Source organism: Mesoplodon bidens, assembly GCF_964165515.1.
Source record: "Mesoplodon bidens genome assembly, chromosome: X".
Classification (NCBI taxonomy): domain Eukaryota; kingdom Metazoa; phylum Chordata; class Mammalia; order Artiodactyla; family Ziphiidae; genus Mesoplodon; species Mesoplodon bidens.
In genome coordinates, this window is record NC_138163.1 from 128110870 (window position 1) to 128138600 (window position 27731).

The 27731-nt window shown below is 41.1% G+C and overlaps 1 protein-coding gene across 1 annotated transcript in view; it reads left to right on the forward strand.

The window, feature by feature from the left end:
- PIR (pirin) overlaps window positions 1-27731 on the forward strand; it is a 103867-nt gene that overhangs the window by 616 nt on the left and 75520 nt on the right. The window contains 3 exon segments of the mRNA XM_081221947.1: window positions 1159-1287; window positions 19308-19385; window positions 19389-19400. Coding sequence (XP_081078073.1) covers window positions 1192-1287; window positions 19308-19385; window positions 19389-19400 — 186 coding nt within the window. The 5' untranslated portion in view covers window positions 1159-1191.

Sequence of the window (27731 nt, forward strand, 5' to 3'; positions counted from 1 at the left end):
CCCCACAGCCCAGCACCCAATAAATATTTATTGATTGCCTGCCTCGGGGAGGGCACATTTAGGGTGAGCCTTGCTTGACTGCCTGGAGGGCTTTGCCCCGCACAGTGCTCTGAGTAGCAGCAGCTCACGTTCTTAGAGCGCTGACTACACTCCTTTGCGGTAGGCAGTCTTATTACTCCTATTTCGCAGGTGGAAAAACTGAGGAACAGAGAGGCTTAGCAATTGGCCTCAGGTCACACAGCTGGTACGTTGGTGAACTTGGGATGCAGACCCAGGCTGTGTGGCTCCAGAGTATGCTTCTTGCTGAAGCATCTCTCTTGGTTTGAGTGGGAATCTTTGAAGGAAAGGAGTATACGTAGTTTGAAGAGCGTTAGGAATTGCGGGTATTGTATGCAAGCATTTGAAGTGGAAAGGGGATTGATTATACTTGTTTTGTGATATGCCCCTTGAGTAGGCTTTCGACCCACAAAGAGGAAACACTTTTGGATTGGGGCTGTGGTTGGGTGCCGAAATACCGATAGCACTGTCAAGGGTACCTCCTCCATGAGTTTCCTGTGCTCTCCTTCACATGAAAGCTCCAAGATTTCTTGCTACTTAAGTTGACCCTGAGCTTAAGGGATAGATGGGTCTTTGAATTTGATGACCCTCAAAGATCCCTTTCAATGTCAGGGTCTTTGGCATGTTCAGGTGAGAGTCCCAGACCTCTTGGTTTTTCTCCGTGTTCCCTGTGTCGCCACACAGATCTCTCTCAGCTCAAGGTGGCACCTCCGTCATGGGGCAGCGCCGGGTAGGGGAGAGGTCGAGGGATTTCAATCATGTAAAGCAGATAAAATGCGCATTAGAGGTCCTTAGTAAATGCCCAACGGAGCTGTTATCACTAACCCTCGTCAAAGGTGGTCGTAGGACTACACCCGATAAACATTGTAAATCATTAGTAGGGTGCTGGGAACCTAGTTAGTACTCCCACGCGTTCACCATCATTATGGTTGTTTTAAAGCACCTAGCCCAGGTCTTGTGCAGAGTAAGCAATTTAAAAATTGTAGCTGTTAATACTTGGGGCAGGTGTGAATTTCGTATCCTATATTTTATAGTCCTTGAGTGGTCCCTCCTTGATTTCTGTGTTTTGTTGTTTCTCCTCTTGCCCTCCGTCGTCTACAGCTCAGCCTCAGAACACTCTTTTTAGCCTTGGGCATGGCGTGGTCCAAAAAGGTTACCCTCTCACTGCTCAGCCACGAGCAGTCGGAAGGGGTTGGAGCGCGGGTCCGCAGAAGCATCGGCAGACCTGAGGTACGCTGGCTGGTTGGGTGGCTGTTTCCTGCTTTTTTGCAGAAAGGACTGGTGGGATCCTGAGGATAAACTTGGGAAGAGAGGGCATGAGACAATCACGAGCAGCCCTGTGGGGTGCCTTAGGAACCAACTCTAAACTTAGCAATTGGGGTCCTCCCCGGAGCAGCCCCAGTCCCAAGGGTGTTTCTGTAATATGGATCCAGTGGTCCTGAGCTGAAACATCTGTGCCCCTCTCTGCACACCCATGTCCCATCCTGGGTTTATCTGTCAGCCTCTGTGTGCACATCACCAGACACACCCACCTGATACCCCCGGGTTTACATGCCCACAGGTCAAAGCACCAAGGAGAGACACTGGGGCCCCATCCCAAATTCCCAAAAGAGAGAATCCGACTGGCTCGGCTTGGGTCAGGTCTCTACCCTGAACCAGTCAGCCATTGCCAGGGCTCTGAATTCTTAGAGAGACCCCTGAGACCCAACTTTATGGACCTCTTGGTGGGAGGTAAGTGGGGGCTTCCCTCAGAGAAGGTGATTGTAGGTGAGGCAGACATCTTTCCACATTAGAGAGCAGTTTTATTTGGAAATTATGGGAGACATGGGACTTGGCGGAAAAGAAAATCTTATACGTGTAGAAAGGTCATCAAATGGTGGTTATAGTCCAAGGAATACAGTGCCCAGCACCAGATTCCAAAAACAGATTTCTTTTTATTGAGGTATAATCGACATATAGCATTAGTTTCAGGTGTACAACACAATGATTCAGTATTTGTATATATTGCAAAATGATCACAAGTTTAATTAACTTCTGTCATCATACATAATTATTTTTCTTGTGATGAGAACTTTTAAGATCTACTCTCTTAGCAACTTTCAAATATGCAGTACAGTATTAACTATAGTCACCATTGCTGTACATTCCATTCTCATGACTCATTTATTTTGTAACTTAAAGTTTGTACCTTTTGACCCCCTTCATCCATTTTGCTCACCCCACCCCCACGTCTGGCAACCACCAATCTGTTCTCTGTATCTATGAGCTTGTTTGTTTTTAGTTTCCACATATAAGTGAGATCATACAGTATTTGTGTTTCCCTCTCTGACTTATTTCACTCAGCAGAATGCCCTCAAGGTCCATCCATGTTGTTGCAAACAGCAAGATTTCATTCTTTTTTGTAGTTGAATAACATTCCGTTGTATATTTACACCACATTTTCTTTATCCATTCATCTGTCGGTGGACACCTAGGTTGTTTCTATGTCTTGATTATTGTAAATGATGCTGCAATGAACATGGGGGTGCATACAGCTTTTCAAGTTAGTGTTTTCATTTTCTTTGGATAAATACCCAGAAGTGGAATTGCTGGATCGTGTGGTAGTTATACTTTTAATTTTGGGGGGAACTTCCATACTGTTTTCCATAGTGTCTGCACCAATTTACATTCCCACCAACAGTGCACGACGGTTCCCTTTTCTCCACACACTCACCAACACTGTCATTTCTTGTCTTTTTGGTAATAGCCTTCCTAATACATGTGAGGTGATATCTCAGTGTGGTTTTGATTTGCATTTCCCTAATTAGTGATGCTGAACTCATCTTCCAAAAAATATTTTTGAATAAAGGAAGAAGTATATTAGGGAAATGGATTCTTTTTGAAAAGTGAGGGTGGTTTGTTCCTCTTCTTAAATTCTGCTCTGATATTCTCATACTCTTCCCACTATTAGGTTCCTATTCATCTGAGAATGTCTCTTGAGGTCCGTCAAACATTGTTTTTCGAAGGGACACACGCAAACAGGATTATTCTAAGGGCTAAATGCACAGTGGATGCTGGGAAGATGCAGATGGGCGTGGTGTCATTTTATACTCGGCCACATCGCCAGCAGGGGAATTCGAATACCCCTCAGTAGACCCATTGTTGTATGCTGAGGGTAGCTAATACTTCAATTACTCCATCTGTCAGAAACACATCTGCTGAGGAGTTCTCAATTTTTCTGGTCTTGTGAACCCCTTTGGAGGTCTGCTGAAAACCATCAGTTCATTCTCAGAATAGTGTTTTATCCATTCCTTCTCAGAAAAAATGTTTTTTACTTTTATTTATTTTTTAATACATCTTTATTGGAGTATAATTGCTTCACAACACTGTGTTAGTTTCTGTTGCACAACAAAGTGAATCAGCCATATGCATACACATATCCCCTCCCTCTTGAGCCTCCCTCCCACCCTCCCTATCCCACCCCTCTAGGTCATCACAAAGCACTGAGCTGATCTCCCTGTGCTACGCTGCTGCTTCCCACCAGCCAACTATTTTATATTCGGTAGTGTATATACGTCGATGCTACTCTCACTACACCCCAGCTTCGCCTTCCCACCCCATGTCATCAAGTCCATTGTCTATGTCTACCTCTTTATTCCTGCCCTGCAACTAGGTTCATCAGTACCATTTTTTTCTTAGATTCCATATATATGTGTTAGCATACGGTATTTGTTTTTCTGATTTACTTCACTCTGTATGACACACTCTAGGTCCATCCACCTCACTACAAATAACTCAGTTTCATTTCTTTTTATGGTTGAGTAATATTCCATTGTATATATGTGCCACATCTTCTTTATCTATTCATCTGTCGATGGACATTTAGGTTGGTTCCATGTCCTGGCTAATGTAAATAGACCTGCAATGAACATGGTGGTACATGACTCTTTCTGAATTATGGTTTTCTCAGGGTATATGCCCAGTAGTGGGATTGCTGGGTCGTATGGTAGTTCTATTTGTAGTTTTTTAAGGAACCTCCATACTGTTTTCCATAGTGGCTGTATCAATTTACATTCCCACCAACAGTGTGGGAGGGTTCCCTTTTCTCCACAGCCTTTCCAGCATTTATTGTTTCTAGCTTTTTTGATAATGGCCATTCTGACCTTCATGAGGTGATACCCCATTGTAGTTTTGATTTGCATTTCTCTAATAATTAGTGATGATGAGCATCTTTTCATGTGCCTCTTGGCCATCTCTAAGTCTTCCTTGGTGAAATGTCTATTTAGGTCTTCCGCCCATTTTTTAACTGGCTTTGTTTTTTTTTTTGATATTGAGCTCCATGAGCTGTTTGTATATTTTGGAGATTAATCCTTTGTTGTTTCATTTGCAAATATTTTCTCCCATTTTGAGGCTTGTCTTTTTGTTCATGTTTTCCTTTGCTGTGCAAAAGCTTTTAAGTTTAATTACATCCCACTTGTTTGTTTTTATTTCTGTTACTCTAGGAGGTGGATCAAAAAGGATCTTGCCGTGATTTATGTGAAAGAGTGTTCTTCCTATGTTTTCCTCTAAGAGTTTTATAGTGTCCAGTCTTACATTTAGGTCTCTAATCCATTTTGAGTTTATTTTTGTGTATGGTGTTAGGGAGCATTCTAATTTCATTCTTTTACATGTAGCTGTCCAGTTTTCCCAGCACCACTTATTGAAGAGGCTGTCTTTTCTCCATTGTATATCCTTGCCTCTTTTGTCGTAGATTAGTTGACCATAGGTGTGTGGGTTTGTCTCTGGGCTTTCTATCCTGCCATTGATCTATATTTCTGTTGTTGTGCCAGTACCATATTGTCTTGATTACTGTAGCTTTGTAGTATAGTCTGAAGTCAGGGAGTCTGATTCCTCCAGCTCTGTTTTTTTCCCTCAAGACTGCTTTGGCTATTCGGGGTCTTTTGTGTCTCCATACAAATTTTAAGATTTTTTGTTCTAGTTCTGTAAAAAATGCCATTGGTAATTTGATAGGGATTGCATTGAATCTGTAGATTGCTTTGGGTAGTGTAGTCATTTTACTATAGTCAACATACAGTATTGATTCTTCCAGTCTGGGAACATGGTCTATCTCTTCATCTGTTTATATCATCTTTAATTTCATTCATCAGTGTCTTACAGTTTTCTGCATACAGGTCTTTTGTCTCCCTAGGGAGGTTTATTCCTAGGTATTTTATTCTTTTTGTTGCAGTGGTAAATGGGAGTGTTTCCTTAATTTCTCTTTCAGGTTTTTCATCATTAGTGTATAGGAATGCAAGAGATTTCTGTGCATTAATTTTGTATCCTGCAACTTTACCAAATTCATTGATTAGCTCTAGTAGTTTTCTGGTGGCATCTTTAGGATTCTGTATGTATAGTATCATATCATCTGCAAACAGTGACAGTTTTACTTCTTCTTTTCCAAATTGTATCCCTTTTATTTATTTTTCTTCTCTGATTGCTGTGGCTAGGACTTCCAAAATTGTGTTGAATAATAGTGGCAAGAGTGGACATCCTTGTCTTGTTCCTGATCTTAGAGGAAATGTTTTCAGTTTTTCACCATTGAGAATGTTTGCTGTGGGTTTGTTGTATATGGCCTTTATTATGTTGAAGAGGGTTCCCTCTATGCCCACTTTCTGGAGAGTTTTTATCCTAAATGGGTGTTGAATTTTGTCAAAAGCTTTTTCTGCATCTATTGAGATGATATGGTTTTTATTCTTCAATTTTTTAATATGGTGTATCACATTGATTGATTTGCATACATTGAAGAATCCTTGCATCCCTGGGATAAATCCCACTTGATCATGGTGTATGATCCTTTTAATGTGTTGTTGGAATCTGTTTGCTAGGATTTTGTTGAGGATTTTTGCATCTATATTCATGAGTGATATTGGTCTGTAATTTTCTTTTTTTGTAGTATCTTTGTCTGGTTTTGGTATCAGGGTGATGGTGGCCTCATAGAATGAGTTTGGGAGGGTTCCTTCCTCTGCAATTTTTTGGAAGAGTTTGAGAAGGATGGGTGTTAGCTTTTCTCTAAATGTTTGAGAGAATTCACCTGTGAAGCCATCTGGTCCTGGACTTTGGTTTGTTGGAAGATTTTTAATCACAGTTTCAATTTCATTACTTGTGATTCGTCTGTTCATATTTTCTATTCCTTCCTGGTTCAGTCTTGGAAGGTTATACCTTTCTAAGAATTTGTCCATTTCTTCCAGGTTGTCCATTTTATTGGCATAGAGTTGCTTGTAGTAGTCTCTTAGGATGCTCTGTATTTCTGCGGTGTCCGTTGTAACTTCTCCTTTTTCATTTCTAATGTTATTGATTTGAGTCCTCTCCCTCTTTTTCTTGATGAGTCTGGCTAATGGTTTATCAATTTTGTTTATCTTCTCAAAGAACCAGCTTTTAGGTTTATTGATCTTTGCTATTGTTTTCTTTGTTTCTATTTCATTTATTTCTGTTTTGATCTTTATGATTTCTTTCCTTGTACTAACTTTGGGTTTTGTTTATTCTTCTTCTCTAGTTCCTTTAGGTGAAACGTTAGATTGTTTATTTAAGATTTTTCTTGTTTCTTGAGGTAGGCTTGTATAGCTATAAACTTCCCTCTTAGACCTGCTTTTGCTGCATCCCATAGGTTTTGGATCATCGTGTTTTCATTGTCATTTGTCTCCAGGTATTTTTTGATTTCCCCTTTGATTTCTTCAGTGATCTTTTGGTTATTTAGCAACGTATTGTTTAGCCTCCTTGTATTTGTGTTTTTTACAGTTTTTTTCCTGTAATTGATTTCCAGTCTCAGAGGACTGTGGTCAGAAAAGATGCTTGATATGATTTCAATTTTCTTAAATTTTCCGAGGCTTGCTTTGTGACCCAAGATGTGATCTATCCTGGAGAATGTTCCATGTGCACTTGAGAAGAAAGTGTATTCTGCCACTTTTGGTGGAATGTTTTATAATTTTCAATTAGATCTGTCTGTTTTTTTGTGTCATTTAAAGCTTGTGTTTCCTTATTTATTTTCTGTTTGGATTATCTGTCCATTGGCGTAAGTGGGATGTTAAAGTCCCCTACTATTACTTTGTTACTGTCAATTTCTCCTTTCATGGTTCTTAGCATTTGCCTTATGTATTGAGGTGCTCCTATGTTGGTTGCATAAACATTTATAATTGTTATTTCTTCTTCTTGGATTGATCCCTTGATCATTATGTAGTGTCCTTCTTTGTCTCTTGTAACAGTCTTTATTTTAAAGTCTATTTTATCTGATACAAGTATTGCTACTACAGCTTTCTTTTGATTTCCATTTGCATGGAATATCTTTTTCCATCCCTTTGCTTTCAGTCTGTGTGTGTCCCTAGGTCTGAAGTGGGTCTCTTGTAGACAGTGTATATATGGGTCTTGTTTTTGTATCCATTGAGCCAGTCTGTGTCTTTTTGTTGGGGCATTTAATCCATTTACATTCAAGGTTATTATCGATATGTATGTTCCTGTTACCATTTTCTTAATTGTTTTTGGTTTGTTCTTGTGGGTCTTTTTCTTCTCTTGTGTTTCCTGCTTAGAGAAGTTTCTTTAGCATTTGTTGTAGAGCTTGTTTGGTGGTGCTGAATTCTCTTAGCTTTTGTTTGTCTGAAGAGCTTTTGACTTCTCCATCGAATCTGAAAGATCCTTGCCAGGTAGAGTAATCTTGGTTGTAGTTTTTCCCTTTCATCACTTTAAGTATGTCCTGCCTCCCCCTTCTGGCTTGCACAGTTTCTGCTGAAAGATCAGCTGTTAACCTTATGGGGATTCCCTTGTATGTTATTTGTTGCTCTTCCCTTGCTGCTTTTAATATTTTTTTCTTTGTATTTAATGTTTGATAGTTTGATTAATATGTGTCTTGGTGTGTTTCTCCTTGAATTTTTTCTGTATGGGATTCTCTGCACTTCCCGGACTTGATTCAGTATTTCCTTCCCCTAACATGTTAGGGAAGTTTGCAACTATAATCTCTTCAAAAATTTCCTAGTCCCTTTCTGTTTCTCTTCTTCTTCTGGGACCCCTATAATTCGAATGTTGGTGCGTTTAATGTTGTCCCAGAGGTCTCTGAGATTGTCTTCAATTCTTTTCATTTTTTTTCTTTATTCTGCTCCTCAGCAGTTACTTCCACCATTTTGTCTTCCAGCTCACTTATTTGTTCTTTTGCCTCTGTTATTCTGTTATTGATTCCTTCTAGTGTATTTTTCATTTTGGTTGTTGTGTTGTGCATCTTTGTTTGTTTGTTTTTTAGTTCTTGTAGACGTTTGTTAAACATTTCTTGTGTTTTCTCAGTCCGTGCTTCCATTCTGTTTCCGAGATTCTGGATCATCTTTACTATCGTTACTCTGAATTCTTTTTCAGGTAGATTGCCTATTTCCTCTTCATTTATTTGGTCTTGCAGGTTTTTACCTTGCTCCTTCATCTGTGACATATTTTTTTGCTGCCTCTCTTTTTTTTTTTTTAATGAGTGGGGTTGTGTTCCTGTTTTACTGGTTGTTTGGCCTGATGCTTTCCACGCTGGAGTTTGTAGGCTGTTGGGTAGAGCTGGGTCTTGGTGCTGAGATGAGGAACTCTGTGAGGCCTCACTCTGATGAATATTCCCTGGGGTCTGAGGTTCTCTGTTAGTCCAGTGGTTTGGACTTGGAGCTCCCACCACAGGAGCTTCCACCTGACCCCGGGCTTGTGAATCAAGAATCCTGCAAGCTGCATGGGGCAGCAAAAAAAGAACAATGACAAAGTAAAAAATAAAATTAGACTAGGAAGCTAACAGATATGTTAGAAAGAATGTAAAAATAAAAATATAGATGAATCAACAGCTGGAAGGTAAATCGGTACCACAATAGTAAAAAAGAGAAGGTGGGAAAAGAAAAAAAAAAAGGCAGGGTGGGGGGAAGGCCTTAGCTGTGGAGGGCGGGGCCTAAGCAAGGGCAAGGTTTGGGTGGTGGGCGGGGCCAGTGCTCAGGACCCAACAGGGCTGGAAAAGGCCCTGGGGTCTGTGTGGGGTGGGGCTTAGGCATCGGATTACATACAAAGGAAAACCTTTGTATTGAAATATGGTTAGCAAAATATTACAGAACAAATTTGTAATCTAGTAGCTTAAATAACAACTCTAGTGATATTCAGTAAGGAGATCTGGTGGCAGTTCTCATAACTACCTGATTTCAAATCTGTGAGGGGCATGAACAATAGTTTGGTATACCTGCAACAGCTGTGATGTGATATGAAAAGAGCTTTGATTTCTGTTGGTGGCAAAGTCACAGGTCCTGGTAAATTACTGTGGTTCTTTGACTACATCCGTAATTAAAGGCAATGTTACATTTTACTTTGGAGCTGGGTGGTGGTGACTTGCTGCGCACCAGTGTGAAGGTACTTAATGCCACTAAACTGTATACTTACAGATGGTTAAAATGGTAAATTTCACGTTATGTTTGTTTTACTACAAAAAAATTCAGAAGAAAAAAATTTCCAGTTAGAGGTTAGTGAAAATAAAAATGTGTGTGTGTGTGTGTGTGTGTGTGTGTGTGTCTGTTTGTTTTTTTCCCCCAGCCAAGTTTACCTGAATTCTATCCATGGTTCCCAGTTAAGAGTCCCTGGCTGAAAACCTATGCTTTAAAGACCTCTGCATTTTACTAATGCAAAGGATCTGCCATGCCCCAGGTGTGCCTCTAAAGAAAAATAAATGGATAGGAATCATTCCTAATGCCATCACTAATCACTGTTAAGATAAAGGGTGTTGCCTTTTGTCTGTGTATAGTTAAATATTTTAGTTGTACAGAATAAACAATTTTGTGGCCTTAGTTTTTCATTTAAGAGGGTAGCAAAAGAACTTCCCATGTTATTATAAATTCTTCATAAACACCATTTAAGTAGTTATGACATATTCCAGTGTATGAGCATACCATTATTCTCTTACTCCTGGCCCTACATTTTTTTTTTTTTTTTTTTTTGCGGTATGCGGGCCTCTCACTGTTGTGGCCTCTCCCGTTGTGGAGCACAGGCTCCGGACGCGCAGGCTCAGTGGCCATGGCTCACGGGCCCAGCTGCTTCGTGGCATGTGGGATCTTCCCAGACCAGGGCACGAACCCGTGTCCCCTGCATCGGCAGGCGGACTCTCAACCACTGCGCCACCAGGGAAGCCCTGGCCCTACATTTTTTATTTTTTAATTAAAAAAAAATTTTTATTGAAGTATAGTTGATTTACAATATGTTAATTACTGCTGTACAGCAAAGTGATTCAGTTATACATACGTATATATACATATATATATATATTCTTTTTTTATATTCTTTTCCATTATGGTTTAATCATAGGATATTGAATATAGGTCCCTGTGCTATGTTGTAGGACCTTGGTGTTTATCCATCCCGTATATATAAAAGCTTACATCTGCTAACCCCGACCTCCTCCCCCTTGGCAACCACCAGTCTGTTAACTATGTCCATGATTCTGTTTCTGTTTCATAGGTTCATTTGTGTCATATTTTAGATTCCACGTGTAAGTGGTATCATATGATATTTGTCTTTCTCGGTCTGATTTACTTCACTCAGTATGATGATCTCTAGGTCCATCCATGTTGCTGCAAATGGCATTATTTCATTCTTTTTAATGGCTGAGTAATATTCCATTGTATGTATGTACCACATCTTTATCCATTCATCTGTCGAGGGACATTTATGGCAACTCTGTTTTTAGTTTTTTGAGCAACCTCCATAGTGTTTTCCACAGTGGCTGCACCAACTTACATTCCCACCAACAGTGTAGGAGGGTTCCCTTTCCTCCACACCCTCTCCAGCATTTATTATTTGTAGACTTTTTGATGATGCTGGCCCTGCATTTGACCATTTAGATTGTTACCCTATTTGTCAGCACTCCGCACACTGCCAGCTTGCCAGAAAGATGGACCCGAACCCTCCCATCAGCAGAGAAGGAAAGCATCACTCTTTGATGCTTGAAAGGTGGTTACTTTTCAAACTTTTTGCACCAAGGCTCTGTCAGTAGAAAATAAAATCTCATAAAAAACCTGGAGCCCAGAGCTATTTTAGTGTAGAATTTACAACAGTGTTTGATGTTAGTGGCCCTAGGTGACACGTTCCCTGTGACTGTAAATGTGGAGGTGGAGGAATTCACAGTGCTCTTTCGGTGATGAATGGTAAACAAGATGGAGTTGGGCTGGCTGGCACCTTCCATTAAAATTGTGTATGGGCCGGGACAGCCCCAAGCTGGAATTGAAATGATTGCACAGCATGATGTTGGCAGGTGGTTCCTCTGTGCTCCCAGCAGGAGGGAAACCCACCGGTCACCTGCATTTGCCTCTATGCCCCACTTCCCCTTCCACCAGACAGTGCTTGCTGATGTGATTTTCCTTGGACCACTGTCATGCAGTGACACCTCAGAGATGTTGCGGGTTCAGTTCCAGGCCACTGCAATAAAGCGAATATTGCAGTAAAGCAGGTCACGTGATTATCTTGGTTTTTCAGTGCATACAGAAATTACTTATGTTTAAACTAAAGTGTGCAATAGCACTGTGTCCAAAAAAACAATGTACACACCTTAATTAAGAAAATACTTTATTGCTAAAAAATGTGAACTGTTATCTCAGCCTTCAGCGAGTTGTAGTGGTAATGTCAAAAATCACTGATCACAGATCACCATAACGAATAGAATAACAGTGGAAAAGTGTGAAATATTGTGAGAATTACCAAAATGTGACATTACCAAAATGTGACACAGAGATACGAAGTGAGCAAATGCTGTTGGAAAAATGGCACCGATAGACACTTGACGCAGGGCTGCCACAAACCTTCAATTTGTAAAAAACACAATATCTTCAAAGCGCAATACCTCTAAGTGCAATAAAACAAGGTACGCCTGTATGTTTTTATTAGGAAGAATTTCTAACGTAGAAAAGTAGAAAATAGTATCATGACTCTCCGGGTACCCAGCATCCACAGTGATCAACTCATGGGCAGTCTTGTTTCCAATCCTGGTCCCCATCCATTTCTTCCGTCAAAGTATTTTGAAGTGAATCATTTCATTTCATTCAGAAATATTTCCGTTTTTACTTTAAAAATATAACTATAATCCCATGATCACAGTTAAAATTATGAGTTTCTTATTATCAGACCACCTTGGTCCTAGTTGATGCAGGACCTGTAGATGGCGCTCTCCATTAGCAGTGTCTCTAGACCTTGAGTCAAGGTAGAGGAGCATAGAGTCACAGGTCAAGTCCATTCAAGGCCATATTTAGACCTCAGTCTGGACTACGTGTTGGCAGTTTCCTTCTACCTTCTCATTGTTACCCTCAGGCTCCAGTCTAGGGGCTGAGTTAGGCCCAGGGGATAGTCTGAGGTGTTGGAGTCTACCTTTGAGGGGCCTCTACCTTTTTCTGCTGCCATATTATCTTGATGTAGCCTGGCCTTTTGTCAGGTGTTGGGAGGGTTGGGGGGGGTCCTCTCCTGAGACAATAATTTAAAAGAAGAAAAAATAATTTAAAAAACAGGCATTATTGCCCTTGTATCAGTTAGATTAGGCTCAGTTGTGTATAACAAAAAGCATCCTCCCAAACCAGTGGTTTATGTATGTAAGGATTTGTGTTTCTCTTTCGAAAATCCAAAAGTAGGTGGTCCAGGGTGGGCCTGGAAGCTCCACACTTACCAGAGACACATGCTCATTCTATCTTAGTTGATCTTTCTTACTGCATTCTTACTGTATCACGTTATGGTCCCAGACGCTGTTGGAGCAGTAGCAACCATTTGCCCCTGGGTGCAGAAAGGAGGAAGAGGGGAAAGGCAAAATGATATATGCCAGCTGTCTATCTCCTTTTATAAGGGATTTCCGTAAAAGCCCCACCCAGCAACTTCTACGTTCCTCTCATTAGCCAGATTCGGTCATATGACCACACCTACCTACAAGGGAAGCTAGGGACCTAGCACAAGTACCACTTGGGATGTTGGTGGAGTACCTTCTGTGTACACAGAATTATTCTAGGTTCAGTGGAGCATCATAGAAAAGCATAATGTTGGCCCTGGCCTCAAGGAACTGATATTCCTGGCAGTTACTTCCAGTGCTTCCTGATTTCAATAAAATGCCAGGCTGCTGGAGCTTTGTTAAAGGAGCACCACAGGCCGGAGGGGTGGTGGCCACAGGTTTCAACTGGCCTTCTCAAGAGATCAAAAGAAATAGCTTGGAAGCTGCCAACCGAAGGTGGCAGCTAAAGGATTTGGGACTGTTTGAAGGAAAGGAAATTCTCATATTCAAAAACTTTTTGAAAGATCATCAGTTTAATGAGTTGGGGACCAAGTCAAGACATTTTAAAAAGTCAGAGTTCTTATATATCTCAGAGCTTGTCTTGCAGATAACAGGTGTCTCTCTAACATGTTCTTGGATACATGTTGAATGTTTAGAGAATGTGAGGAACTTTGATGAGGGTTAATACCTAGCCTGCAAATAACACTTTAGGACAATAGTCTGATGCAGATATTCTTGCTTGTCGGAGGAAGAGTGTCTCTTACACACGTGCCCCATCCTTTAGCCAGATAAACAGTTCATTCCTCTGACTTTCACCACATCCAGCCCCCTGGCTTCTGCAGGCTTCTTGTGCTGCCTTTCTTTCTGTGTGTGTCCATATGTCATGGACTGGTGACAGAAGGATTGAATATGCGATCCAGATGTCACAAATAGGACTTTCCAAACGATGAATACCTACTGGTCTCTAAGTGGCAGATGGTGATGAGGGTAGTACTGGAAAGAGGGAACCTCTTTTCATGATTTAGTTAACAGCAGGACATATTTGCTCATAGGAAACTGATCCCAAGAAGCAATGCACATCTCTTGATCTCATCTTTACCCACATTTTAATACCATAGAACCACAGTAATGTAGAAGTAAAAAGCCATCTTGAGGCTCTAGACCCTTTGTTTGGCAAGTAGTTGTGTCTCAGAGATTTATGGAACTGGTACAATGTAACAAGATACCACCCATCTATGTAGAACCTGCCCTGCTTTAGGCACTGGACCAGGTGTTCTCCATTCATTGTTTCCAGGCCTTCAAGCTGTGTATTATCCTGTGAGAAGAAGCAGTGTATAATAAGGTAAGAGAATTTTCAGCCTCTCCTCCTCCCAACCCCAGTTCCATTCCTGGGCTTTCACTGAGCTGAAATGGAATTATGAGAGACAGAATGAGACTGAGAGGATCTGAGATCTGATTTTCACTGGAAAGGGCAGAGAATTACTGGTGGGAGAGAAAAGAATAAATTCAGAAGGTGAGGGGGAGAAGGAGAAAAGGGAAGAGCTGCCTCCAGATGGAGGAGATTTGAAGGGTTAGAGTGAGAGACGATGGAAATATTGGAGACATTTATTGGAGAGGAGGAGGGCTGATTGGAAATCTTTAAGTCGAAGCCCCTTTTGGCATTTTTGAGAGAATTCAATAGATATTTGAATTGTTTTCCAGTTACTTTTAAATATCGGACTGGATGAAACACTGGGCTAAGATGGGTTACAAAGTGGCCCAGCTTTATATGGCTTACAGCCCATAGTTTAAAGTGAAGAAATTGAGACTTGATTAGGCTAAAAAAGTTGTAGTAACTTGTTGAATTTGTGTGCATGTGTGTGTATGTACTATATGTGTTGTATGTATATACATATGTGTGTGCAAGTGTGTATGCATATTTTTTCCACAGAAAGTGAAAATAAGAGAGTCAGGGGCTTCCCTAGTGGCGCAGTGGTTGAGAGTCCGCCTGCCGACGCAGGGGACGCGGGTTCATGCCCCGGTCCGGGAAGATCCCACATGCCACGGAGCGGCTGGGCCCGTGAGCCATGGCCGCTGAGCCTGCGCTTCCGGAGCCTGTGCTCCGCAACAGGAGAGGCCACAACAGTGAGAGGCCCGCGTACTGCAAAAAAAAACAACAACAACAACAAAGAGAGTCAAGACAAGAGACAGAGAGGGTTTGGTACCTTCATTTCTAGCAATAGGACAGAGTAGATACCCTGAAACAAAGAAGCAAACAAACAAATAAATAACCTAAAAATTAATTAGCTGAACTGACAGGAAGTTAGAGCAATTCTTAGAGTCTAAAAACAATGAGAAAGAAAGAAAAAATAGGAAATCTGAATAGTTTCATAGCTAGTAGGGTAATTGAATCAGTATTTTGAAAGTTTATCACAAAGCAACAGGTCCAGATTTTACAGACAAATTTTACCAGATATTTAAGGTACAGATAATTCCACTAATACACAAACTCTCCAGGAGGTGAAGCTCCAGGGGGTCCTCAAATCACGTTATGAAGTCACATTACCTTGCTGTCAATACCAGGCAAGGACAGCAAATGAAGTGATAATTGCATCTCATTTAGAAACATTTTTGCAGGACTCGTAAGCAAAATATTAACCAACCAAATACAGCAATGTATAAAAAGGTATTATGTCATGACCAAGTTTGGATTGTCTGAAGAAAGCAAATTTGGTTTAATGTTAGAAAATCTACTTATATAACTTAGCAACACTAAGAGATTAAAGGAGAAAAAATATATAATGTCTCAATCAGTGCAGAAAGTGCATTCACTAGAATTCAGCGTCCATTTATGCTAAAGAAAAAATCAGTAAACTAGAAGTAAAAGGGAAATTCCTTAACCTTATGACAGGAATCTACAGAAAACCCACATTAAACAACCTGCTTACCAGTGAAACTTTAAAAAGCAATCTGTAACATTAGGGACTAGGCAAGGTTGCCTATTACCTTCTACTCTACTCAGCATCCTTGTAGAGGGGCCAGCTTGAAAGAAGACAGAAAAAGAAATAGAAAGTGTAAGGGTTGAAAATGAAGGGGGGAAAACAGTTATTTGCTGATGACTGTTGGTTGGAATATTACTCCCAAATATTCACTCCCTCCCTGTAATAGATTATACACTCCCACCCACTTTTGGGTGCGTTACCCATGAGTCCCACAGGGCGGGTTTAAGTGCCCTCCTGTCTGCCTTTGGGCTCGACCATGTCACGTGCTTTGACCAATGGGACATGTAACTGGGATTGTGCACCATTTGGCTCCTGCCCTTGGCTATGAGAACAGCACGTCCTAGAGAGTGGCCACTGTTTCATCTTGGGACCCAGAATGAGAAGACATGTAGAGGCCAGCCTGGCCCAGCAAAACCCAGAGAAATGGCAGCCTGCCTCAGCATTAATCTAATGCAAGCAAAAAATACTTTGTGAACTATTGGCCAAAAGCTTATTGATAAATATACTGGTGATATGAATGTTCGCAAAGAAAACCCAAAAGAAGCTACAGATGAATTATTAAAATTAATAAGAGCTTAGCAGTGTTCAAAATCGCCTTTCTATTCACGTTTCTTTTTTTTTTTTTTTTAACATTTTTTGGCTGCACCGCGTGGCTTGCAGGGTCTTAGTTCCCTGACCAGGGATTGAACCCGTGCCCCCTGCAGTGAAAGCACAGAGTCTTAACCACCAGGGAAGTCCCTCTATTCACATTTCTAATCCCCAGCAGCACACTGTTCAAGAACATTAGTTAAAAATGCTATTTACGGGCTTCCCTGGTGGCGCAGTGGTTGAGAGTCCGCCTGCTGATGCAGGGGACACGGGTTTGTGCCCCGGTCCGGGAAGATCCCACATGCCGTGGAGCAGCTGGGCCCATGAGCCATGGCTGCTGAGCCTGTGCGTCCGGAGCCTGTGCTCCGTAGCGGTAGAGGCCACAACAGTGAGGGGCCCGTGTACTGCAAAAAAAAAAAAAAAATGCTATTTACATTTCTGTAGCTTTGTAATATAGTTTGAAATCAGGGAGCGTGATGCCTCCAGCTTGGTTCTATTCAGGGTCTTATGTGGTTCTGTACACACTTTAGGATTGTTTGTTCTATTTCTATGAAGAATGTTATTGGGATTTTAATAGGGATTGTGTTGAATGCTTTGGGTAATATAGGCATTTTAACAATATTAATTCTTCCAGGACATGAGCACAGAATGTATATTTCCTTTTATTTGTGTCATTTGCACTTTCTTTCATCAGTGTCTTACAGTTTTTAGTGTACAGGTCTTTCACCTCCTTGGATAATTTATTCCTAGGAATTTTATTCTTTTTGATGCAATTGTAAATGGGATTGTTTTTTTTTTTTTTTTTTTTTTTTTTTTTATGGTACGCGGGCCTCCCACTGTTGTGGCCCCTCCCGTTGCGGAGCACAGGCTCCGGACGCGCAGGCTCAGCGGCCATGGCTCACGGGCCCATCCGCTCCGCGGCATGTGGGATCCTCCCAGACCGGGGCACGAACCCGTATCCCCTGCATCGGCAGGCGGACTCTCAACCACTGCACCACCAGGGAAGCCCGGGATTGTTTTTTAAATTTCTCTTTCTAATAGTTTGTTGTTAGTACATAGAAACTTAACAGGTTATGGTAGTGCATATTTGAAAGTTGCCAAGGGAGTAGCTTTGTGTAGTGACAGATGGTAATTAGACTTAGTGTGGTGATCATTTTGCAGTATTTACAAATATCAAATCATTACCTTCCACATCTGAAACTAATATAATGTTATATGTCAGTTATACCTCAATGAAAATACTATTTACAATGCTATAAAAGTATGTTAGAAAAAATGTTTAATATACACAAAATCTGTATGGAGAAAATTATAAATCCTATTGAAAGACATTTTCAAAGACCTGAATAAATGGAGATAACCATGTTTATGAGTAGGAAAACTCAATATTATATAAATGTCATTTCTTCCCAAATTGATCCATAGATTCAAAGCAAGTCCAATCAAAAGTCCAACATTTTTCTTTGTATATGTTTTTAAGTTTTCTAAAATTTGTGTAGACTAACAAATGGCCAAGAATAACCAAGATGAACATAAAGATGTGCTGATGATAGCCAAATCTGTTTCTACCTCTAATTTGGGCTCAAGATTTATCTTCAGTTGCCATCTAGCTTTTGTACAATATACTGGACACTGAATATTCATAGTTCTATTTATATAAATATTTATATACATATCTCAAACTCAACGTGGCCTAGAATGAAGTCACCATGACTACTTCAAGGCTGCTGCTTCTGTTATGTTTCTTGTGCTTCTGGATGGCCCTGCTGTCCTCCCAGGCCCCATAGCTAGAAATTTGGGAGGGATCTAATGCTCTTCCTTTTCCCCATTCTCCATCACTACTGCCATTGCCTTAGTCCTGGCCTTTGTCCTTGCCTGGACTGTTGAAATCACCTTCTGAATATTCTTTGCCTCACGTCTCTTCCTTTTCCAGACCATCTTCCACATGTATGCTAGGGTGGTCTTTCTAGATCTGATCGTGTCAACCTGATGAAGACCCATCACCTTCAGGGTAAAACCCAAACTCCTTTAAGATTTGGCCTGTATCCTCAGCCAATCTCTCATCATAATTCCATGTGTATCTTTTGCTTCAGTAGAGTAGTTTCCTCGCAGTTTTTCAAGTTTGCCAAGCTGCTTCTGTGCTTTTTCATTTAGAATATTCTTCCTTCTCCCACTTTTTTTTTTTTTTTTTTAATTTATTTATTTATTTATTTATTTATTTATGGCTGTGTTAGGTCTTCATTTCTGTGTGAGCTTTTCTCTAGTTGTGGCGAGCGGGGGCCACCCCTCATCGCAGTGCGCGGGCCTCTCACTATCGTGGCCTCTCTTGTTGCAGAGCGCAGGCTCCAGACGCGCAGGCTCAGTAGTCGTGGCTCACGGGCCCAGCTGCTCCGCGGCATGTGGGATCCTCCCAGACCAGGGCTCGAACCCGTGTCCCCCGCATTAGCAGGCAGACTCTCAACCACTGCGCCACCAGGGAAGCCCCCTCCCACTTTTTGATTAACTTCTACAAGTACTTCAAGACCCAGCTCAAGTGACACCTCCCTGGTAGAACCTTCCCTGATCCCACCCTACGCTCCTATGTGTTGTCTTTCTCCAGAGCATTTATCATCACAGCATAGTAATTGATGTTCTAGTCTGTTCCCCTGTGATGAATCTGTTTATATATAGACTGTATCTCAATTGTGCTTGACTATTTAGATCTTAGACAGTCATAAGTTGTTTGTCCACTTCTCATAAAATGTCAGCTGTTTAACTTAGTGAATCCGTGTGTGTGTGTGTGTGTGTGTGTAAGGAGTTCTTTCCTGAAAACAACTAGCATTGCAAAAAGTTGCTCATTAGCCAAATCCTTTTTAATTAGGTTTGCTAGATCTCTTCTTGAATGTAGCCCCGAGTAGCGTGGCTTAAAAGGCATATCTAATCTGCTGGATTTTTTTTTTCAGTTAAAACATCTGGATCCATTTTTACTGTTTGATGAATTTAAAGGCGGTAGACCAGGTGGATTTCCTGATCACCCGCACTGAGGTTTTGAAACAGTAAGTAAAAGAATTTGACCCCAAAGTTGTGTATTTTAAAATTTACCTCTGTTCTTAAAATTAGTAATCACTTCTAATAGTTCAAATTTAAGAGCAATGAATAATAGGCAAAAATTAATTTATAAGTTCCTGGCTATAGACTGGTTGTTAACAGAACTGTAATATCTATTTTACGTGAAATATATTCAATTTTAAATATTTACTGTTTTTAATCTTCTTTGAATTCGTTTGAATTTGTGCCACTGGATATATTCCTGTCTGAGCAGTCAAAAAAGGCAAGAATTGGCTTCTTAAAGTATTTATATAATTAAAATAATTTATTGGAGGTAGAAGAAACAATTTAAGATGTGATTAAAATACTTTTATATAAAAACCTGCTTCTCTTCAAGAATTTTCAGAAATGTTTAATCTCATGTAGTATAATATTTTAAACCCCAAAAGACAATCCAAGAACACTATTAGTATTTAACTCAGTTCTAAGGAGTTATAGAATCAAGGGGCCGAAACAGAACGTGGCCTAAAAATTAGAATTTTAAGGCCAAATATATACATTCACAAATTTAACTGTAAAGTTTATGGAGATTCTGCTGAACACTTATTTTCAGTTTTAGTTCAGTGAGAAAATAAGAACATGTAATATAATATTGGGGCCCTTTCAAAGATTCCCATTCTCCACACACACAGATATTGTGGGGAAAGATGCAGGGACAGTTCCCAGCAAAGTTCAGTCACCTGCTCCCTGAGGAAAACCTGTATTCTAAGGAAACAGACCAGGGCTTAGTGTGTTTGTGAAGTCCATTACTGAATGAGTAAATATTTATTGATGTCTGGCGACATGAAGCATGGTGTCAGGTGATCTTTTGTATGTTGGGATGTGTGTGTTTGTGTGTTGGGGAAACTGGGCAGAGGCAGAGGAAGGGGAAGCTAATGAAGAATGAGGCACGACCCCTGCTTGCCTCCGGTATGGGGTTTAGTTAAGGATGTAAAAGATGGACAGGTAAAAGAGTTAACCTCTGCAGCGTGAAAATAGAATAAGCCTAGTAGCTTCTGGAAACAGTATGAAGGATTAAGGTCGTTGGACTGGTTTCCATTTGTCACTTAGCCATTTGCCTTCCGGTTCTCTTTGTAACTTCGGGGCCACTGTGCCTTGCTTTACAGCAGTAATGGAAGGCATGCCTTTCACCTCGCCTACACTCATGCTGAGTTCTGACTCGGCTTCTGGAACAGGTCTCCCTACTGTGCTCTTCTGCTTCTGGTATCAGGACATTCTGACCACTCCATCCCACAGCTCCAGCTACCATTTTACTAATCCTTCAAGATCTTTTCAGATATTACTGTCTCCATCATGTTTTCCAGACAGTCCCGAGAGGATACCCTTTCTCCTTCATTTGGCCCCCGTAGCATTAGATTTTTCCACTCATACATGTTAGATCTTTATGGTGGCCTTGATCATATTCTGTTTTGTATTAAAATGAGAAATTGCCTCAACCTCCCCCTCCCACACCCAAGAGGACTGTAAGTTTCTTCAGCTCAGATCATCCCGCCCATCTCCATGTTCTCCTAGTGGAGATTCTCAGTCAGTCCTGGCTGAATTTAATTGAATAATAAAAAGAGATGGCTTCTGCTGAAGATGATGAATATATTAAATAAAATGAATGATGAAACACATTGCTTTCCTTTTCATTATTGAAAGAAAATTTAATTTCCTTTCTTTCTTTCTTTCTTTTTTTTTTTTTTTGCCACACCACGCTGCATGCGAGATCTTAGTTCCCTGAGCAGGGATCAAACCTGCTCCAGGGAAGTCCATAATTTCCTTTCTTTCTTCTTTTTTTTTTTTTTGCCACACCACGCTGCATGCAGGATCTTAGTTCCCTGAGCAGGGATCAAACCCGCTCCAGGGACGTCCCTAATTTCCTTTCTAAGTTACAATTTATAAATTGTACAGTGCTCAATGTTAAACTACTCTGGGAAGGGGTCCAGCTGTAGAATATCGATTTTCGGCTCTTTACTTTCTTTTTTTTTTTTTTTTTTTTGCGGTACACGGGCCTCTCACTGTTGTGGCCTCTCCCGTTGCGGAGCACAGGCTCTGGACGCGCAGGCTCAGCGGCTGTGGCTCACGGGCCCAGCCGCTCTGCGGCATGTGGGATCCTCCCGGACCGGGGCATGAACCTGTGTCCCCTGCATCAGCAGGCGGACTCTCACCCACTGCGCCACCAGGGAAGACCGCGGCACTTTACTTTTGAGTAAGCATTTTCCTGAAAAGTGTAATTGTAACTATAGCCAATCCTTATCATCTGTAGATTCTATATTCGTGAATTCACCTAGTCCCTAAATGTATTTGTAACTGTGGTGCTTGCGCCGTCATTGGCGGGCATGCGCAGAGCAGCCCATTGTGCACATGCTCTCAGCTGAGGGTCATCAAGACGATGCTCTGCCTTCTTGTTTCAGCTCTCATACTGTAAGCAAGTGTCCTTCTTGAGGTCTATTTAGTGCCACATTTTTGTGCTTTTTGTTGGTGATCTCGCTGTTTTAAATGCCTCCCCCACCCCAGGCATAGTGCTGAAGTGCTGTCCAATGATCGATCCTAAGTGCAAGAAGGCTGTGAGGGGCCTTATGGAGAAAATACGTGTGTTAGAGACTCTTCCTTCAGGCCTGAGTTACACTGCTGCTGGCCGTGAGTTCAGTGTTAATGAATCGGCGATATATATTCAGTAAGGTGTCTTTAAACAGAAGCACACATAACAGGAGGCTACGTATTGATTCTTGGTTGTGACTTGAGCCTCGCAGGAACGTAACCCTGTATCTCCCCAGGAGGAGAGGTTCAGTGTTCGCTCATTCAGTGATCATGGCAACTTTATAGAACATCACTACTGTAAATAACTAGAATCGACTGTACCAGTTTCCCCCAGGAGTGTAGGTAAGCTAAGGACTCAGCTGTCTCTTACTGTGAACTTTTAATAGCCTGCAGTTCAAAACCAGGTCCACTTCTAGGCTCTCCTCACCTCCTCCCTGGAGCATTTTCTACAGGCTTCTTGTAAATTTTGAAAATGCTAATTAGTATAAAGAACAGAGTTAGAATCACCTGTTATCTTACCATCCAGAAATAGGCATTGCTATTGTTTTGGCGTATTTTCTTCCAGTACTTTTATGTTTTGTGTCTTTTTTTCCCCCTAACATTATACTGTTAACATTTTCCCAATATTTAAAAAAAGACTAATCTTTGATGGCTTCATTAAGCATCTGCCATGTAATTGTACCAGTTGACATTACCAGAGCAATGTATGAGGTTACTTGTTTTCCTTCAGCATCACCAACACAATATATTTACCCAACTTTTCTTTATCTTTGCCATTTTGACGAGTGAAAAATAATGCTTCATCAGTTTTAATTTGAATTTTTCTTATCTGAGCAAGGTTGGTTATCTTTTCATTCATTTTTGGCTGCATTGGGTCTTCGTTGCTGTGCGTGGGCTTTCTCTAGTTGTGGCGAGCGGGGGCTACACTTCGTTGCGGTGCATGGGCTTCTCATTGCAGTGGCTTCTCTTGTTGTGGAGCACAGGCTCTAGGCGTGCAGGCTTCAATAGTTGTGGCCTGTGGGCTCAGTAGTTGTGGCTCGCAGGCTCTAGAGCGCAGGCTCAGTAGTTGTGGCGCATGGGCTTAGTTGCTCCGTGGCCTGTGGGATCTTCCCAGACCAGTGCTTGAACCCGTGTTCCCTGCATTGGCAGGTGGATTCTTAACCACTGTGCCACCAGGGAAGCCCTTCTTTTCATTTTTAAACATCTTTTTACCATACATGTTTATATTCTTGGCCTATTTTGTTCTGTTGTGTTGGTGGTATTATTCTTATTGCTTTATAAATGCTCTTTGCATATTAAGGAAATCAGGCCCTTTTCAGTGATAGGAGTTGAAATAGTGTTAACAAGGATTTGGCTTGTTTTGCACGCCCCCAAAGGTAGACCTTTAGATACAAAGCATAGATACAACCCAATAGAAGGGAGACCTTTTTTTTTTTTTTTGCGGTATGCGGGCCTCTCACTGCTGTGGCCTCTCCCGTTGCGGAGCACAGGCTCCCATCGCGCAGGCTCAGCAGCCATGACTCACGGGCCCAGCCACTCCGCAGCATATGGGATCTTCCCGGACCGGGGCACGAACACGTGTCCCCTACATCGGCAGGCGGACTCTCAACCACTGCGCCACCAGGGAAGCCCGAAGGAAGACCTTTTTAACAATTCCTTATGCAAAGATGGAATAGGTCCCCTGGATCAGTGATTTTATTATGCCTGGAGAAATACAAGCATGAAGTGCATGTTAACATAATGGGTATGTTATCAAGATAAATGGTCCTCAAAATAGGCTTTGTGTGAGATGAGTCAGTGCTGTGCTGAAATAAAATATTAGAACTCATGTTTATATTTTTAAAGAAAACTGAAATTATGCTGGACTAACACATGAATATAAAATAGAACTAAATATATGTTGTTTAGTCCCTGCTCACATTTTTTTAAACTAATAGTGATACATGATCAAAGAAATGTGGAGAATATTATCCTGCAAAATTCTTATTACCCCAAGTGTGATCCGTGAACCAGCAGTGGTATCACCTGGAATCTCAGGTGCCAACTCAACCTAGGAGTCACTTATGTAGATGACCCTCCAAACCAGAAATATTATTTTTTTTAAATTGAAGTATAGTTGATTTACAATGTTGTGTTAATTTCTGCTGTACAGCAAAGTGATTCAGTTATATATATATATATGTGTGTGTGTGTGTGTATACAGATATACATATAGATATATACTTTTTCATATTCTCTTCCATTGTGGTTTATCACAGGATATTGAATATAGTTCCCTGTGCTCTACAGTAGGTCCTTGTTGTTTATCCATCTTATATATAGTAGTTTGCATCTGCTAATCCCAAACTCCCAATCCATCCCTCCCCCACCCCCACCTTGGCAACCACAAGTCTGTTTTCTATATCTGTGAGTCTGTTTCTGTTTCATAGATAACTTCATTTGTGTCATATTTTAGATTCCACATATAAGTGATATCATATGGTATTCGTCTTTCTCTTCCTGACTTACTTCACTTAGTATGATAATCTCTAGGTCCATCCATGTTACTGCAAATGGCATTATTTCATTCTTTTTTATGGCTGAGTAGTATTCCATTGTACATATGTACCACATCTTCTTTATTCAAGAAATATTATAACCCTATGAGCTAGGAACAAGAACCTGATTTTACTGAGTTAATGGCTAATCATTTTCTAAAATTTAACTCTTCGGTTTAGATAGCGAAATATATTCTGTTAAAAACTTGCATAAAAGTTGAGGAAGAAGGAAGGCCCTGGGGGAGGCACAGCTGGTGGTCCCAAGACAAAGGGGAAAATGCACGCAATATTTCCTGCCTGTAGTTTGGACTCCGGGGAGCATTGTTTTGAAAGGCCAAGTGGTAAAGGGTGAAATGATTTTGCAGTTACCTATTTCTGGTCAGGCCTGATACCTTGATTTGTTTAAGGCAACTCTATATGCTCAGAACAAAGAACCATCTGAAAAAATGCGCAACACTCTTCCTTTTTAATCCACACCCTGCCCAAGTTTAGTTTTGCCTGAAAGAGAAGTGCTTCAAGTTCACACACTGTTGATGAACCCTTCACCTACCATTTTTTACCTTTCAAAATCATCCTTTAAATTATAGCTTCAGGATTTTCCAGGTTTTAGCACTGAAAGGCCCATTTTCCTAGGAACCCCTCTGTCCTGGGGAAACCAACGTGGTTGATCATTTCTGCTTCAGTTGAAGAATGGTTAGGAGGAACCATCCTGCCTGCTTCGCAGGAATGTTTTAGGATGGTCTGCTCCATTCTGTCCTTAGTTGGGCTTAGAAATGTTTTATCAAGTTTTTCACCACAAGCCTCAGCAGGTTCTTTGATTTTGTTCTGGAGAACAAACCCGCTCTGTTTCCAAGGGTGTGCCCATCAGAAAAGGCAGACTAACGTTTACTGGTTGGCATCCAGCAGCGTTTGCATGCAACCTCTGAACAATACCTCTAGAGGAAGGGTAGGGTTCTGTTGATTCACACCTAAAACTTACAACTGGACCCAAACTTCCCGTGTCCCATGCGGCCTGTTTTTTCTAATTTGCGTTGCACTTTCAAACCCAAACCATACCATCGTTGAATCAAAGCTGGGGAAAAAAAAATCTTGATTGAATTCAAATTCCATTCTGGAGGGACTTCCCTGGTGGCGCAGTGGTTAAGAATCCGCCTGCCAATGCAGGGGACACGGATTCGAGCCCTGGTCCAGGAAGATCCCACATGCCGCGGAGCGACTAAGCCTGTGCACCACAACTACTGAGCCTGCGCGCCACAAATACTGAGCCCGCGAGCCACAACTACTGAAGCCTGTGCACTTAGAGCCCGTGCTCCGCAACAAGAGAAGCCACCGCAATGAGAAGCCCATGCACCACAACGAAGAGCAGCCCCCACTCGCCGCAACTAGAGAAAGCCTTTGCAAAGCAAAGAAGACCCAACACAGCCAAAAATAAATAAGTAAATAAATTTAATTATGAAAACATAACGTTTAAAAAAGTCCATTCTGGAAAGAAAAAAAATACTCTAGGAAAACTAGGAAAGAAGGATATTTTCTGAACATCAGAAAGGCTGTTGTTCAAGGAACATCCTCTTTCATCTCTAACATGGAGGTACTGACATGTTCCTGTCACTGTGAGGAAAAAGATGAGAATGTCTACCAGTACCATCACGATTGAATATGGTTCTGGAAGCTTTGACGCTATTAATAAGAGAGCTATTGGAAAGGAGGAGGACAAATTATTTATTTGTAGGTAATATGCTAATAAAAGGAAACCCCACGGTGGCTGCATCCAGCTTTGGGTGGTGATGTGATTGGAGCACGATGGAGGGCACAGGACTTGTTCTGAAGTTACCGTTACAGTGCAGCATGTGGATTTTAGCGTATACATTTATTTGGTGTGAATTGGGGGTGACACTAACAGATTATAGGAAGGAAGCTAAAGCCACCCTCACCCCCAGGACACCCCTCGGCACCACCATGCTAAGAACATCAACCAAAACCTCTTACTACATGGCTGGATAGAAAATAACTATGCAAAAATCACCCACTTTCCTACCCAAAGGCAATAGCCAGATATAATGGCGGGGGGCAATCCCATTCATAGTAGCAATAAGACCCCTTATAATTCCAGGGCAAAAAGATCTTCTACTTTGATCCAATTATCCTACTTCTAGGAGTCTAATAATTTCCTGAAAAAAACAAAAACAACATAAGAACGGAGGCTTGTTATACAAATGTTTCTTCCAGTGTAATATTAAAAAGTCAAAAAAAGAAAAAAAGAAACAGTAAGCATCCAAAATAAAAGGGAAATGATTATATATGTGGAGATTATATGTAAGGAAATTTTTGTATGTCTGGAAGGTGGAATATTATGCAACATTATTTATAAAAGCAGATATTATAAATAATTTAAATTTTCATGAATCATGGTCTGTTTAAATCAAGGTTTCTCACCCTTGGCGCTATTGACATTTTGGCTGGATCATTCTTTGCTGCGGTGGTCTGTGCATTGTAGGGTGCTCAGCTGCATCCCGTCCCCTTCTCACCAGATGCCGATAGCACCCCCTTACCTCCAGTGGCGACAAGAAAAAATGTCTCCAGGTATTGCCAGTTGTCCACTTTGGGCAGGGAGGCCACCACATTGCCCCCAGTTGAGAACTAGTGGTTTACATACATGTGTGCATATAATGACATACTACCCAGCTGGTAGAAGAATGTCACAGCTTGATAGGTCCTGATAAAGAATAATCTCCATGATAGTTGGAAAGTGACAGAGGCAAGGTACAAAATTGTTATGGCATAATGTGGGATTTGTATAAAGAGCAAAGACTGTACCTTTATCCTTTCCCAGAAATGCTTTATTATTTATTGTGGGAAAGGCGGACTATCTGAATGAACGATGACTCCTACAGATTACATTGATGCAAAGAAAACAAAATTACAGAATTCATGTAACAATAGCGAAAGAAGATGGTGCTTAGAGAGAAAACATATAATGACAGATAAAAATGTATATTCACTAAAGCTTTTTTGAAAATTTAGTGGTTTTTAGTATGTTCATAAGATTATGCAAGTATCACCACTGATTCCAGACATTTTCATCACCCCCCAAAAGAAAGCCATCACCCAGTAGCAGTCAGTCCTCATTACCACGTCCCCCAACCTCTGACAACATCTGAAACTTCGTGTTTCTATGGATTTGCCTATTCCGGACACTTCATATAAAAGGAATCATACAGT